General features: G+C 30.2%; 1 protein-coding gene across 2 annotated transcripts in view; it reads left to right on the top strand.

The window, feature by feature from the left end:
* The first annotated feature begins 13,401 nt into the window (after positions 1 to 13,401).
* Nep2 (M13 family metallopeptidase neprilysin 2) overlaps positions 13,402 to 14,104 on the top strand; it is a 24,705-nt gene continuing 24,002 nt past the window's right edge. For both annotated transcript variants that reach the window (XM_083036926.1, XM_083036925.1), the window contains exon 1: positions 13,402 to 13,727. In XM_083036926.1, the coding sequence (XP_082893052.1) occupies positions 13,696 to 13,727 (32 nt within the window). In that variant the 5' untranslated portion in view covers positions 13,402 to 13,695. The remainder of the gene's footprint in view (positions 13,728 to 14,104) is intronic.

The following is a 14,104-nucleotide window of genomic DNA, read 5'->3' as shown; positions in this document are numbered from 1 at the left end:
TCTGCGAGTAAAATATGTTTTTAGCACCGTGAGATATTTCGCACGAGTAACGAAAAGAATTTATAATCACGAAATTATGATATATAAACACTTTGTATGGATATTTTAAAGATTTAAAATTTAAATATATACGCTGGTTTCATCTCTATTATTCGTTATATTCACTTATGTTGAATACGTCGCATATGTCAGTGGCAATGAAACATTCAAATCGACTCCTTCGTAAGAAGCGTGTATGCATAACAATGGCATCATTATACGTGCACATATTAGCCGACATTTTGTGAAAGTGTCGTATAAAACACCTTTCAAACACGGCTTTCTATGCCAAAGATGTACTGCTAATAATGAAAATAGCGATTTTCCATGACAGGTTTTCCATGACGCGAAAAACAAAGCATTTCTCTAAATTTTTCACATCTCTAAAAGAATGTAATTTTTTGTTAGAATTTTTTTACTTTTAACACGATTCTCTGAAAATTTTCGGAACCTGTTTTTACAATATTATGCAATTAAAACATTGAGCACAATTTATCTTTTTTTAAACCTGTGAAAAAATTAATTAGTCGGAAAACTAAATCGAAATTAATTTTCACAAGAATTCACGAGAAAAGACTACAATAATTTTTTATAACTTAATGTAAATTTAATTTTTCGACTATGTGTGTAAAAACTTATTCGATCGTTCAATTTATCTGATACTCTGCATGTTAGAACGCAGAGTGTACTATTTATCTTTTGCTTTTCTAGAAATTTTTTCAAATTCTTCACATCTCTAAAAGAACATAATTTTTCTAGAAACTTTTTACTTTTAACACTCTTTGTAAATTTAATTTTTCGACTGTATAAAAACTCATTCGATCGTTCAATTTATTTATCTGATATATTCTGCATGTTAGAACGCGGGGTATACTGTTTATCTTTTGCTTTTCCATAAATCTCACATGCGCCCTACGAACGTCTCTGCTACGAGAAGCGCGCCGTCCTTCACACGACGCATATGTATCCCGGAGACAATAGAAACTCGCACCATGCATGATGGAAGTTTGTTCCGTGTAGTTCTCTCGCGCGAGCGTGCATTAAATACGCGAAAAGCTCGTCGCTCGATCGCCGGCCGGGGGAAGCATCGACGCGAGTTGTCATCCACAGAGAGAAGTCAATTTCCGTGTTTTCGAAACGAGAGTACGTGGCCCGCCTGAAAATGGAGCTAACGCAGGACGCGGAACCGGACTTCTCGAACGCGAGGACGCTGCACTTCCGCGAGCTGTTGGACAGGAAGGACGAGGACGTCCGCTCGATTCGCGACGACTTCGACACCGTTTATAGAGTAACCACCGTTAAAGGGTAAGACGTCGTTTGGCCTTGTCGGAAATGTCAATTATACTTCCGGAAAGCTGTTTTCGCGATGAGAAAAGCAATCATTCTTCTTGTAAAAGCAATCATTAACACTTCATCAGTCGCGGTGTTTTTATGAAGTAAAAGTAAAATATAGCAGAGAGTATTTTTTGGCTTGAAAATGATTGAATAAGATTTTATGCAAAGCTTTGTCTTTAATCTGCTTTAACAAAACAATCTGACAATATAAGAGAAAGTGGTGCGAAATTTGATTTTTTCGAAATAATGGCTATTTAAGGGAAAGTTTGTGTCTTTAAAATATTATATAATATTATATTATAGTATATTAGAAACATGTTCTCCTTAATCTTCAGTATATATGCTTTTAACTACTTTCTATTAAGTTACATAAAAAAACGCATACTGTTGAAAAGATGATACATTTTTTTCTAGATAATAAATCATCACATAATAATACTTTATTTTTACAATCTCACTTTGTGAGAAAAACAATTGGTGATTATCGACGTTTACAATTAAGTATAATTAAGCTTTAAATTCATAAGAATCGACAATGAATAAATGCAAATGAGGGCTATATTTTCTATTGTGTTTGACTCTTATCCAATATGTTTTATGAAAGGAGTTGATAAAATTTCAAGTGATTGATTTCGGGGTATAATTAATATTATGTCACCGTAAATTACGTTCATAAACGTAACCAATGCAGTGTTCATCAACGAGAAAAGAACAATGACTCAGTAGATTTAACAATAACTCTCAGCCAGATTTCCAACCAAGTCTTATACTTCCGAGTGTCGAAAGTCGACGTTAATCATTCAGTTTGACGACTCGACCATATAGGATAGTCTGTCATTAATGGTACAATCGAAAGCTGATAATATATAGGAAGCAATAAACAAAATGAAGACAATTCATCTCTTTTCACGTTGCATCATTCCCTTTCCGCTTATTCATGATAATCATCATTAGATATCATCGATCACAGATCACGTGAGATATAAGATAATCAGTAAAAAGTTTTTACGAGAAATATAAACAATCATCAATCTCTTAATTAAATCCCGGTGTTAATAGCTATTGATTATAGCTTTATAACGATACAGATAATATATAATTAATTGTAAGTTAACATAATCAAGTTATATATCTAAAAAAAAATAAACCAATAACATTTTACTTTAAAGGAGTCAAAATTATAATCGTAGCAATTTCTTAGCTAATTGAAACATATCATCAATGAATATATCTCCAAATTTATGGTTCCTTTGAACATGTGAAAGAATAAAATGAAACTGGTTATTATCGACAGGAAACATCACGATGTGACTAATTCTAATCTGAAGGTTTCGTAAAAATGTAAATGATGATGATGATGCATTTATTGCGACATATATATATATATATAATATATTATTTACGGCCTATTTACGGTTCAACTGTATGTGTGTGACTCCAATTTATCTCATTAACATCGCCGCAGGGATTTCCACATAACGGTGCATGCACTAGCAAGTCTGTGTAAGAAACTTCATCCCGCAATTTATAGTCGAAGCTGCATATCGTTCGGTTGCCAGCGGAATGTATAATTAACAAAATTCTAAAAATTTTTCTGTTTCCAAGTTTTTTGAAAACTTGGGAAAACCATAAAATCACCTTGCCGATATTTTTAACTAAAAATTGCACGTATTTATATCGATTCTATCTTTAACTAAAAATTTTATTAACATATATATAATTTTAATTCATTCTTTGTCTGTAGCAATTATTACATTAGTTAAATTTTGAATTAATAGTAAAATATAAAATAATGCAATTTGCAGTTAAAACTAATGTTAAACCTATTTTACTTTTTGCATTTATTTTTCACATACATATATATATATATATGTATGTATATAAAAGATATGTATATAAAAGATAAATGTAAGAAATAAAATACAAAGAGTTTTGACATTACTTTTAACTGCAAATTGCATTAATTATATATATTTTATATATATTATATATACCTATATATGTGTTATAATCGCGAGAAAATAATAATTCTATATAAAAAAATAAATAAAAAAAAATATAAAGTAACTTTTTTCGTTTTTGAAAAAACGATTTTGAATATTCGCGTTACTGTATGTATAAAAAACTAACATCTCTATATTCATTTCAATCATTAGTTTAATTTTTATTATATATTTAATTTGAGAATCATTATCTTCTAAGCGATTAATTTTAAATATATTTTTTATAAATACATCATTAGAGTGATTAAGATCATTCCCTCCCATTAATCATAGTTATAATGAAATCCCAGCAATTTAAATTCTTAAAGTTAATAAAATAACTTAATATTATTTTCATTATTTTTCATTTTATTGTAACTTTTTAATTTTAATATGGCAGAATATAGGCAGAATAGAATTGATTAAAAAATTTATACATATAAATTATATATATTTATACATAAAAATGTATATATATGTAAATATATATAATTTATAATATATTGGCTCTTCCATGTCCCGCGAATAGAACGCATATTATACCTTCATTATACTTCATTTGTATGCCAAAAAGATCTTTCATGTGTCGATTTGTAATTCAAACGTAGGAATATAATTCTATCATGGCACTATAGAATACTGTATGTATGAAAAGTTTATCACGAAGAACCACTCAATCATGGTCTTTAGAACTATCTTCATCTAAATTCAGTTAGGCAGGTACCACTTAAGATCGATGGATCGATCGACCCCGGATCCCTCATAGGATCTCCTCTGCATTCAATCGATTCGATCATAATATTATGCTCGCCCATCAACGATCACAGAATCTGCTTTAAAATTCTTTTAAAACTCTTTTTTAAATATTCTTACTCAAATTGCAAACGCTTACGTTCTTCTTATCGCATATTTTAAAATAGACGCAAGTTGAACGAATTACAAAATATATAATAAACGAATAAAATATATATATATATAAGTTAATTAGAAAATAAAAATAATCTTACGTAAAAGTTTGCTCGAAATGTTGGGTTTCTCCTGAGAAATGTAAAAGTTTTGTAATCTTATGCATTAAAATAGGTCTTAAGCTCGACCTTATTAGAGTATAGCGTCGATGAATATTCATGGAGTGACGACTTTGGTTGAATCCTGCTCATGTTCACAGACGCCACGATTATGTGGCTCCAACGCAAATTACGATTTACGTAAGCTATCGTGATCGATGATAGCGAGGTCGAGTTCGCCAAAATATGACCATATATAAAGAATGAATAGAACTTAGCAAAGGAGAATATATTATACATATACGTATTATGTCGAAATAATATAACGAGAAAAGCTTCTCATTGTAAAAAAAAAAAACGTTGTTTAATTCATTGATATATTCAAAAACACGTTTTACATGAATTGTTTCTATCTCTCTCTCTTTCGTCATAAATTATCTGGAAATCATTAATGCAAAAATAACATTTTTTATGCGTAAAAGACTCACAGATTGATTCGACGAATATCAAAACTCAATCGTTCGACGTAAAAAAAATATGAGACGTGTATAATTTTTTCCTGCACCTATATATAACATATTTGCATATTGATAAGTGTGTCCGGCAATGTATTGTGATTATAATAATTTTACGGAGATAGACGAAACGTTACTATAGTGACACACATGATGAAGAAACTACTTTCACTAGCCGTTATTAAACTGAACTTTTTTGCTACTGTATACGATCGATTATTAGCAGTTTAGAAAGTTAACAGAATCGAACAAGCGCGCGAACTGCGCGTAATTTTATCTGTACAAAAATGATCTGTACAATTCATTTTCACATTTTTATATCAATAACGCGGTATTTAATGTAGAAGACAATTCTTTTTTTTTTTTCTTACTTATACAGATAATCATTGAGACATCAGTCTCACGTCTTGCATTAAATTGATGCGATGCGAGGACATTCTTTAATCTCTCTTTAATTTAGCGAAGAGCTTTGTTTTTTATTTTAAATGACTGTAACGTTAAATTTAAACGCGAAACAAAAATACGAATCACAATGCCTTTGTCATCTGATGACAAAGTATCTTCCTAAGTCTTACGCTGAAAGACCAGGCGCGGATGTCGGAAACTAACTGTCACGTCCCGGAAGCAAGGATAGCTCTAATTTTGTTGCGCAACGTCGCTCATGATTATCATGCGTGCGTTCGGTTTATTCTCTGAGAGTGTATATGGAGATGTCAAGTATCCTTCCTCGAACACTATTCGAGATAGTTCAGGACAATACAACGCTAAAAAACAGCGTCAACTAACATTTTAAAATTGAACAAACTCGTGAACTTACACGAGTAACAAATCTGAGAGGAAGACTTGATTTTTGAACATTTTAAATATCTTGTTACGAGACACATATAAAAGCATTATATAAAAATATAAAATAATTCTTCGACAATAAAATTGGAAATTTGGAAAAAGCGAAAATATAATCTATTTTCAACACATGTGCGAATTATTAATTACGTTCGTTTATATATTCACGTTAAATTCATGTATTCAATCGTTTAGCTATATTGCACGCCGTTAATTATCTCGAATTTCACGGGTTCTTAATAAGATATCAATAAATCGTGGCGAATCGGTACGCTGTTATCGTAATAGTTAACGGTCGTAAGATGCGATTTCAATCGAGATGAATACTTATAAACGATCTTCGATAGACCGGCTGTTGTACACATTAGCCAAACTTAACGGGATAAGCCCGATAAATATGTTGGCCGCCACTCCTAGTCCTCAACTGTTGCATATATTGTGCATCTTTCTTACACGTATATGTGGCGTATTCCTATTTTGTGTGTACATCCTGTGTATATATAATTAACCTGATCTGATTTAATACATATTAAAACTAGATCTTCTGAACTAAATGTATCCATTATAGAACCGAAATATTTTGAGGTAAACAATTATTTAAAATTTTTGACATATCTCATTATATATTTTTTTTAAATACTGAATTGTTTTTTTATTTATAAATTTGAGTAAATAAAAAATTTGATATAAAATCATAATAAACTTCACGAAAAAAATTTGATCTAAAAAGTTAAGTAAAATATTATAGAAAGAAAATCAGTTAAAACTTAACAATATTGTATATGCGTAAATATTTATATCACTGTAAAATAGCCCAGAACGTTATATAAGTCTTATTTAAAATATGATACGTTACTACACATAGAATATTTTTCCATTTTAAAATCAGCTAACCGTTTATAGTTCATACAATACGAGCAGTATTCAAATATATGCAAATTATAGCGATCATTGAACTTTCAAAAAATATCAAAAATTCCTTGGTATACAGCGATAATTAATTATAATCGTATATTTCGCGAATCAACGAATATTCGTGGTCTATGCGATAGAGTATCGACACCGAGTATTAATACTGGTAACAGTTTGTGCTAGTTTATCGCATTGGTATATCCGATCACATTATGGCATTAAAAAACATGATTTAAGCACCGAGTCCTATAACGTGTTATTTATGGCTTTGCATACCGGTTTATGATCATAGAATAGTCATAAGTTATAAGTACCTACCGATTTCTATCAAAATCGTCCGTTATATTCCATATATGTATAATCACGATTCTCAGGTTTCAATATAATTTATGATTGATAGCGATTTTTGTGCGAGATTGTCGTATCAACTAGTATATATATTATACATATGATGACACATGAACAGTAATACAATTTTTCTAACATAATATATACCGAAATACATCATAAAAAATGAAAGAAAATCAATTAAAATCATAAATCTATAAATATGAAATTGAAATTCACTAAATTAAAAGTCAATAATTGACACAATATTTAATTAATCATTTAATAAAAAATTTCCAAGTGCGATAATTCTTAAATTTACTTTTAATAATTTATAATCCGCGATAAAATTCAGAGTAGAATTTTATTTATCATTTCATGTATTTTAATATAAATGCTATGATTCTTCGAACGTGTTTTATTATATAAATTTGATTTTCTTTTATAAATTATAGATTGCCTAAAGTGACTTTTAGTTGCCAAATTATTTCGTTTATAAATAATCTATAACATATTATTTAAAACATGTTACTATTTTAATATTTTCAACATATTATATTCATCCCCATTATCGCTATAGAAATGTTATAAAATAAATAAATAATACAATTTCTCACTCACCGATACGTACAGTAGCGGAGTTGTAGTCTACAGCACATTGATCTGAAAACAAAATATTCAAATTATGTATGTACATATGTGTGTGTCGAATATCTCATATATACAATATAAATATATAAGCTAGAATATTTAATTAGCAAATTTTCGCTTTATTAATATTTTTTTACAGAAATCAACTGATTAAAGTGTTAATTTGCTAATTAATTTTTAAAATAATAATATGTTATAAAAATTTAAATAATAATATGTTTTAAATAATATGTTATAATACTTTAAACTCGATTAATATTTTTGACAGTTATCAGCTGATTTTTGTCAAAAAATATTATAATCAAAAATAAGGTATTATAATATATTATTTACAACATATTACTATTTTAATTTTTTAACATTTAAAAAATAAAAAGAGAGTAATCATGATGGAGAGTATTCATGATTAAATATGAAATCTATTACGGGAATATTATATGAATTATAGGAATTATTGAAAAGTTTTTTACCTAATATATTTTTTAACATGTTTATTCAAATTGAAAGATTTTTCAGATTGCTAAATATAAATCCAATGTCAAAGCTGATGAATTTAAAATGGCATAATCAATATAATGAATGTAAAAAAATTATCATTTTTTAATGTTAGATTCAGTATTATGGCGACAAGAAAAACTTAATTTAATCATAAATATCTTATCAACCTTAATTAATACAATAAATTTCTTTTGAGACTTAAAAGCTTACTTAATTTATGTAATACTTAATTTTGATTGCAATAAAACTTCTTTAATACATCACAGAGATACACGATAGCTATAAATATATAAAAAAAACTACGACAAATAATCATCTTTTTTCTTATGTGCATGTTTATTTTTTGTTAAACTAATAATAGAAAGCAATTATAATAATAGAAGTAATGTAATAATAAAAGCAATGTAATAATAGAAGGCAAAAGTTCAATGAGAAATGAGAAATATGATTTTTAGATCGACTTATGGCAAAAAAAGGCAGCTAATAAATACAAATGAGAAGTTGATGACTTTTTTGCCGCAAGCAAGTTCATTCGCAAATGATCGACTGCGATCATAATTCGAAATAAATGAAATTCAAACTGTCATATCGGATTATCGTTAAAATCTAGCTTACTTGCAGACGAACAGCTTATAAACTTGGATGCAGTCTGTAAATACGATATCTCAGTCGTTATATAGACTTTTACGAGATAAATGTATTTTTTGCCGCACAATTAATTGAATCGTTAATGAACTAGTATGCGTCGGCAATTACTAAGTGGAATGGAATACGCGTGACTCGGTTAACTTTCTTTTACTCATATAGGAAACTTGCTCGAGATGCACGATATCGATTGATTATATTAAGAGAGTTAAATTAACGGTATTCCTGATATCGTTTGATAACGCGCGTGACGGCACTCATTTAAGTATCGGCTACGGCAGAATGATTCGGAAATTGCTTACAAATCGTACTTCTCTTTCCTCCCGGCAGGTTAGAGAGATGCTGTATATCCACCACATTATAATCAAAATGTTATAACTGTATGTCCGGGTGTCACCGACTGTATTTTCATATCTGATTGCATGTGTCCACTCGACGATCGTTTACAGATTATGTCCGATGCAGGAAACCGTGACAATAAATAAAACTCGTATATTCGCGTGGATTATCCAACTTGCTTCATGGATATAATAAGCATAAACCCACCCATAGAATTTATACAGTTTCTCAATCTGTGTAGCGTTATCGTAGTCGAGACTTATGGCGTGATTGAACTTTGTCTGATGATACTTTTACTTCAGTCTACAGGGAATCTTTAAATGTACTTTGAAGTAAAAGTTATTTTATGCTCATTTAAAAAAACTTGAGAGAATACTTGTTTTTATACGAGATTAAATTAAATATCTTTAAATATATTTTGAAGTAGAAGTTATATTATCCTTATTTTTAAAAAAAATTACGAAGAGAATACTTGTTCTCATACGAGATTAAATTAAATATTGTCTCTCCAGAGAAAATATTAACGATTAAGGCACGACGTGTGCAGTCTGTTAGAAAAGAGGTCGTTTCTTCGCCAATATTTTCTATTTCGACAGATATCAACAGGCATGCAAAGATGCGAAAAAATGTCCCGTGACCCGCAAAGCGGAATGACAGTACGAAAAGTCATTTCTTCGGATTATCGTCCCACTTGTCAAATCTCGGGATAAAGACTTTTCGGGACTTCGCATGTTCTCGAGATGGATTATAAACGTCTTCGCATTCGAGCCGCTTGGCTAATGCCAATATGTGTGCCAATAATATTTTTTATACGAGATCTGCGTTCCAAATCGAAGCGCGCGCGTCTGACATATCGATCTCCTTAATGCCGCGCTAACGGTATCTCGTATTTCCCTATCTAAAGAACTCGCACTCGCGCGTTTGAGAACTGTATTTTTATTCAAAATTATCGCGCGAGATAATAAATCGATATATCCAGATTAATTTATATGCAAGTACGTAATTCGAGAGATTTATGCTTAATAATTGTAAATCGTTTGATCAAATGTTGCATAAATTAATTGTTTAAATTAACAGAAAGCAATAATTAAAGATCTTAAACCGCGAATGCGGTTATTTATTCTTTATTATTGTTTATTATTTTTAATTCCCAGTTAATTACTATTAATTAATTGTCCTATATTCAAATATTTCTTGTCCTATTAACTAGAAAGTATCTCATTCTCCAATCAGGCGAAACAGTTTATTTCATGTCACACGCTACATTATCTATGTACGTATCTCTTTTGCAAAATAAAATACTGCAACTTTCGAGATTATATATGTATGTATGTACATGCAATGACCAAAGAGTGTCGCAAAGAAATACAAACTGATCCTGAACGACTCCTTTCTACACAGCGCGAAGATCGCGATAGCATCTAGAACGGATGTCCCATGTTTGCGAGATTTATTGCAGTTTATTAACTTTTTTCCTTCAATCTCATGCTATTGTAAAGCGCCGGCCGTTAATCAATGGAATTTCCTTAATTAATATCGACATACTTCCATACATACACTGTACGGTTCATTAATTTTATTTGTTTGATTTTCGCCTCGCAGGCGTTTTTTTGCGAATCTTATCCAGTTTAACGACAATGACAACTGAACAGAAGCGAACGCCTCTTAATGGCTTTCAATTTAATTATTTATAAATACTTGTAGAAAACGATATACGATACTCTCTAACAATATAAGCACTTTATATTAATTATATTAAAATTATAATCGATCTATTGACACGTCAAATGACAAAAATAATTTATTGCTCATCAGTGTGCTAATGTTTATACTCTCCCAATGGATAAAGTAATTTAAATTTTAATTTAAGTTAGACTTAAGTTAAACCACGAGTTCGATTCCTAAAAAAACATTTGTTTTTCATATGACGTTATTTAATCAATATTCGATAGAGTGACGCATTTTTATTCGAAAACAAAGCGCGTGCCTTTTCATAAGAAACGAATACAAAGAGAAGTTGCAGTGACAAATGGCAAAAGTATTCATCGACAATCGTAAAGGCTTTTCATAAAGTTTTTGCGCTACGTCACGTAACCTGATTAGCATTCGTCCTTGGTCATTACCCTTAATAAAACTTTGCGACTCCTGCAAAAAACCTGTTGGTCCGGAGGACCGTATAAGAAGGTGAAGGATAAACAGAACATCAACCGCACTCATGCGTATCGATTGTTTCCCTTTAAAGCGATATCGACGTTTGCATGAAATTACGAACAACGATTCTAGAAATCTCATCTATAGAATAAATTACGAGAATCTCTACGGAAATTAAGTAAGAAATAAATGAAGTTCTAAATGTGATTTATAATGCTAACAAAAAAAAATCATTTATCAAGACTCTCTCTCTCTTTCTCTCTCTTCATTCTCTGCAAAGCGAGAGAACACGTCAAGATTGTCAAAGTTATCCTTGAATTGGCAAAGCCACAAGTCGATCATCGTGTCAATGCAATCGACAATTGCACGCGCGTCTTGTGTAAGTTCTCAAACCCTACCTTAATTTATAACTAGATTCTAGGTTGTAAAGTGGGATTTTCGTCCTTGTTTAAGGTATACCGTCGAGACGTTTCAAAGTTGTTCTTATTAATAATGACTTACTGCTTACACAATGCTTTTAAAAGGTGCAGCGAACCAAGTTTCCGAAACTCGGCCGAATTCACGCATATTATTATTCAACGAGTTCATTCTTTGGTCTTTCAATTTGTAATAAAACTGTTTTCTTAGATTCCATCATATTAAAAACACTTGTGAAACTATCATTATCAATAATTATTATCGATGTTAATACTATAGTTGCGAATATTAGCGATGCTAATGCTTTGGTTTTACATTTCTAAGGTCTTGGTACATGACATTAATAGTATGTCAAATTATTATTTTTGCGATAATAATTATAGGTCGATATCAATGATTTATTTGTATAAAATCAGAATAAACGAATAAATATGTATATTATATGTTATACATTAGCGCATAAAATTAAAGCTTGATATTTGATTTCGCTTAATACACACGAATTTGTAAATATTTAAAATGTTTAATTAACTTGAGAAGATTATTTATTTAAGTGAGTTATCAATTTCCTGCGAAATAATTCAGTAAGTCTACAGATTTCAAGATATATTTGTCAATTATGCAAATGTACTTTAAAATATTTTTTTTAATATTTTAATTTCATCTGATATATTGAGATATATTGAGAGAGAAAGGGAGGAAAGCAGAGGAGAAAAAGGGATTAAATAATTTGATATACTTTAGATATTCCTAGACAAATAAAATACAATTGAAGACACGTGAAATACAATTGAAGACAGTAATATAACATTCTTGGAACATTTTAAATAAATTGCACTATTATAATAATTCTTGCAACGTCATATACACAGAATTTTGCGAATGACTCATTATGTGGTTATCTTATCAATAAATTTCTCAAAATTATCCTTTTAGCATCCGGATATGCGTCAGTTTCGCCATAACATTTCTTTAACTAAATCGCTAAAATGGAAATCGCCAGGCGCAGTAATAAGGAAGTATCTCCTTACTATTCAAATCGGCGCACCGAGACTATAATACCCGCCAGAGTTTAAACTTCGAATTTAAGATGGAAGTTTCACAGTTTTATCTTCGTAATTTCTCATCGTGCTATCGATTTTATTCACATCAGAATAAATTTCAATTATTAAAATGTAACGTAATGTAAATAACGTCACTAATTCATAATACAAGACAGTATCTAAAAAAATTTTTGTTTGCAAAAATTATCATAAAATATATAATTAGAAAAAAAGAAAGAGAAAGAGAGAGAGAAAATTTAAATACAATTTTTTTAACAAAAGTTTCCAAATCTATTTCGCCAAAGATATTTAATAATGTTTGTGAACATTTCTTCAAGTGTATCTAACGGTATTAAATCTTTAAGAATTTAAAGAAATCTAAAAATTGCTTGTATCATTGTTTAATGAAATAATATTCTTTTTATATTTACATATTTAATTTTTATATTTTTTTTTTAAGAATGAGGAACTTTAAGAAGAATTATAAAATTATTGCGAAACAATAGAAAAAGGTTGAATATATTTTGCTATTTGAGCAAGACGCTTGAGTTTCTGCAGTAATTTGCCCGAATCGAAAAAATGTTTGAAGAAACATAGGAATTTGCGCACGCGAAAGAGCGAGAGAGAGGGAAAGAGAGGGCGCGAAAGGGAGGGAGAGGAGTTTAAATACGAGCAGAAGCGCGCGCGCTACTTCAGTCCGGCGCTAACAGTCCAAACTGATTGCTATCCGGATCTCGGAGAAAGGCAGCGACCCTTTCTCCCTCCTTCTATAATCCCTTTGTGATTCCCCTGAGAAAAAAAAGTTGAACAGAAAGCGGAAAATCGTAGAACGGGACTACGAAAAGCCGGTTGGCATTTGAAAAACCGCGCGGATTTTCCAACTGAGTTTAAAGCGGTGAACGAGGACGAAAGTGTGTGTGATTATGTGCTAGTGCTAGAATCGGGGGAAAGAAGATATAGCACGAGATACAATAAATAAAAAACAATAATCGCTATGACCAACAGCATGAAACAAACGGTTATCAAGTGAGTTAGCATATAATTGTTAGATAAGCGGCAGTAACAATCTTCTGCGATAGTATTTCATTCGCGAAAGTGTTTTTTTTTAAGTAATTTTTTTATCCTAAAGTACACCTACTATTGTACCTTTGATACGTCGATTAATACGCGACTTTTACAATTATTGCAACGAGATGCAATGTTATTCTAACGTAATGTTACAAATGGAATAATCGAATCCAAACAATAATAAATGCTGCTTTCGCAAAGACTGAATTATTCATGAAAGACAAATAGTAAATTGATTTCTATGAAAATATATATATTTTCAACATTTGTTTGCAAAATGTTTATGTTGGTGGCTCGAAATGTCATTTTAATTTAATTTTATCGTTCTACTTCAG

This window comes from Prenolepis imparis, unplaced genomic scaffold (genome assembly GCF_030444845.1).
Source record: "Prenolepis imparis isolate NDT839.2.m4 unplaced genomic scaffold, iyPreImpa1.0 SCAF_4, whole genome shotgun sequence".
In the NCBI taxonomy this organism is placed as follows: domain Eukaryota; kingdom Metazoa; phylum Arthropoda; class Insecta; order Hymenoptera; family Formicidae; genus Prenolepis; species Prenolepis imparis.
The sequence above is the reverse complement of the archived record's forward strand: the minus strand, read 5'-3'. Positions and strand labels throughout refer to the sequence as shown.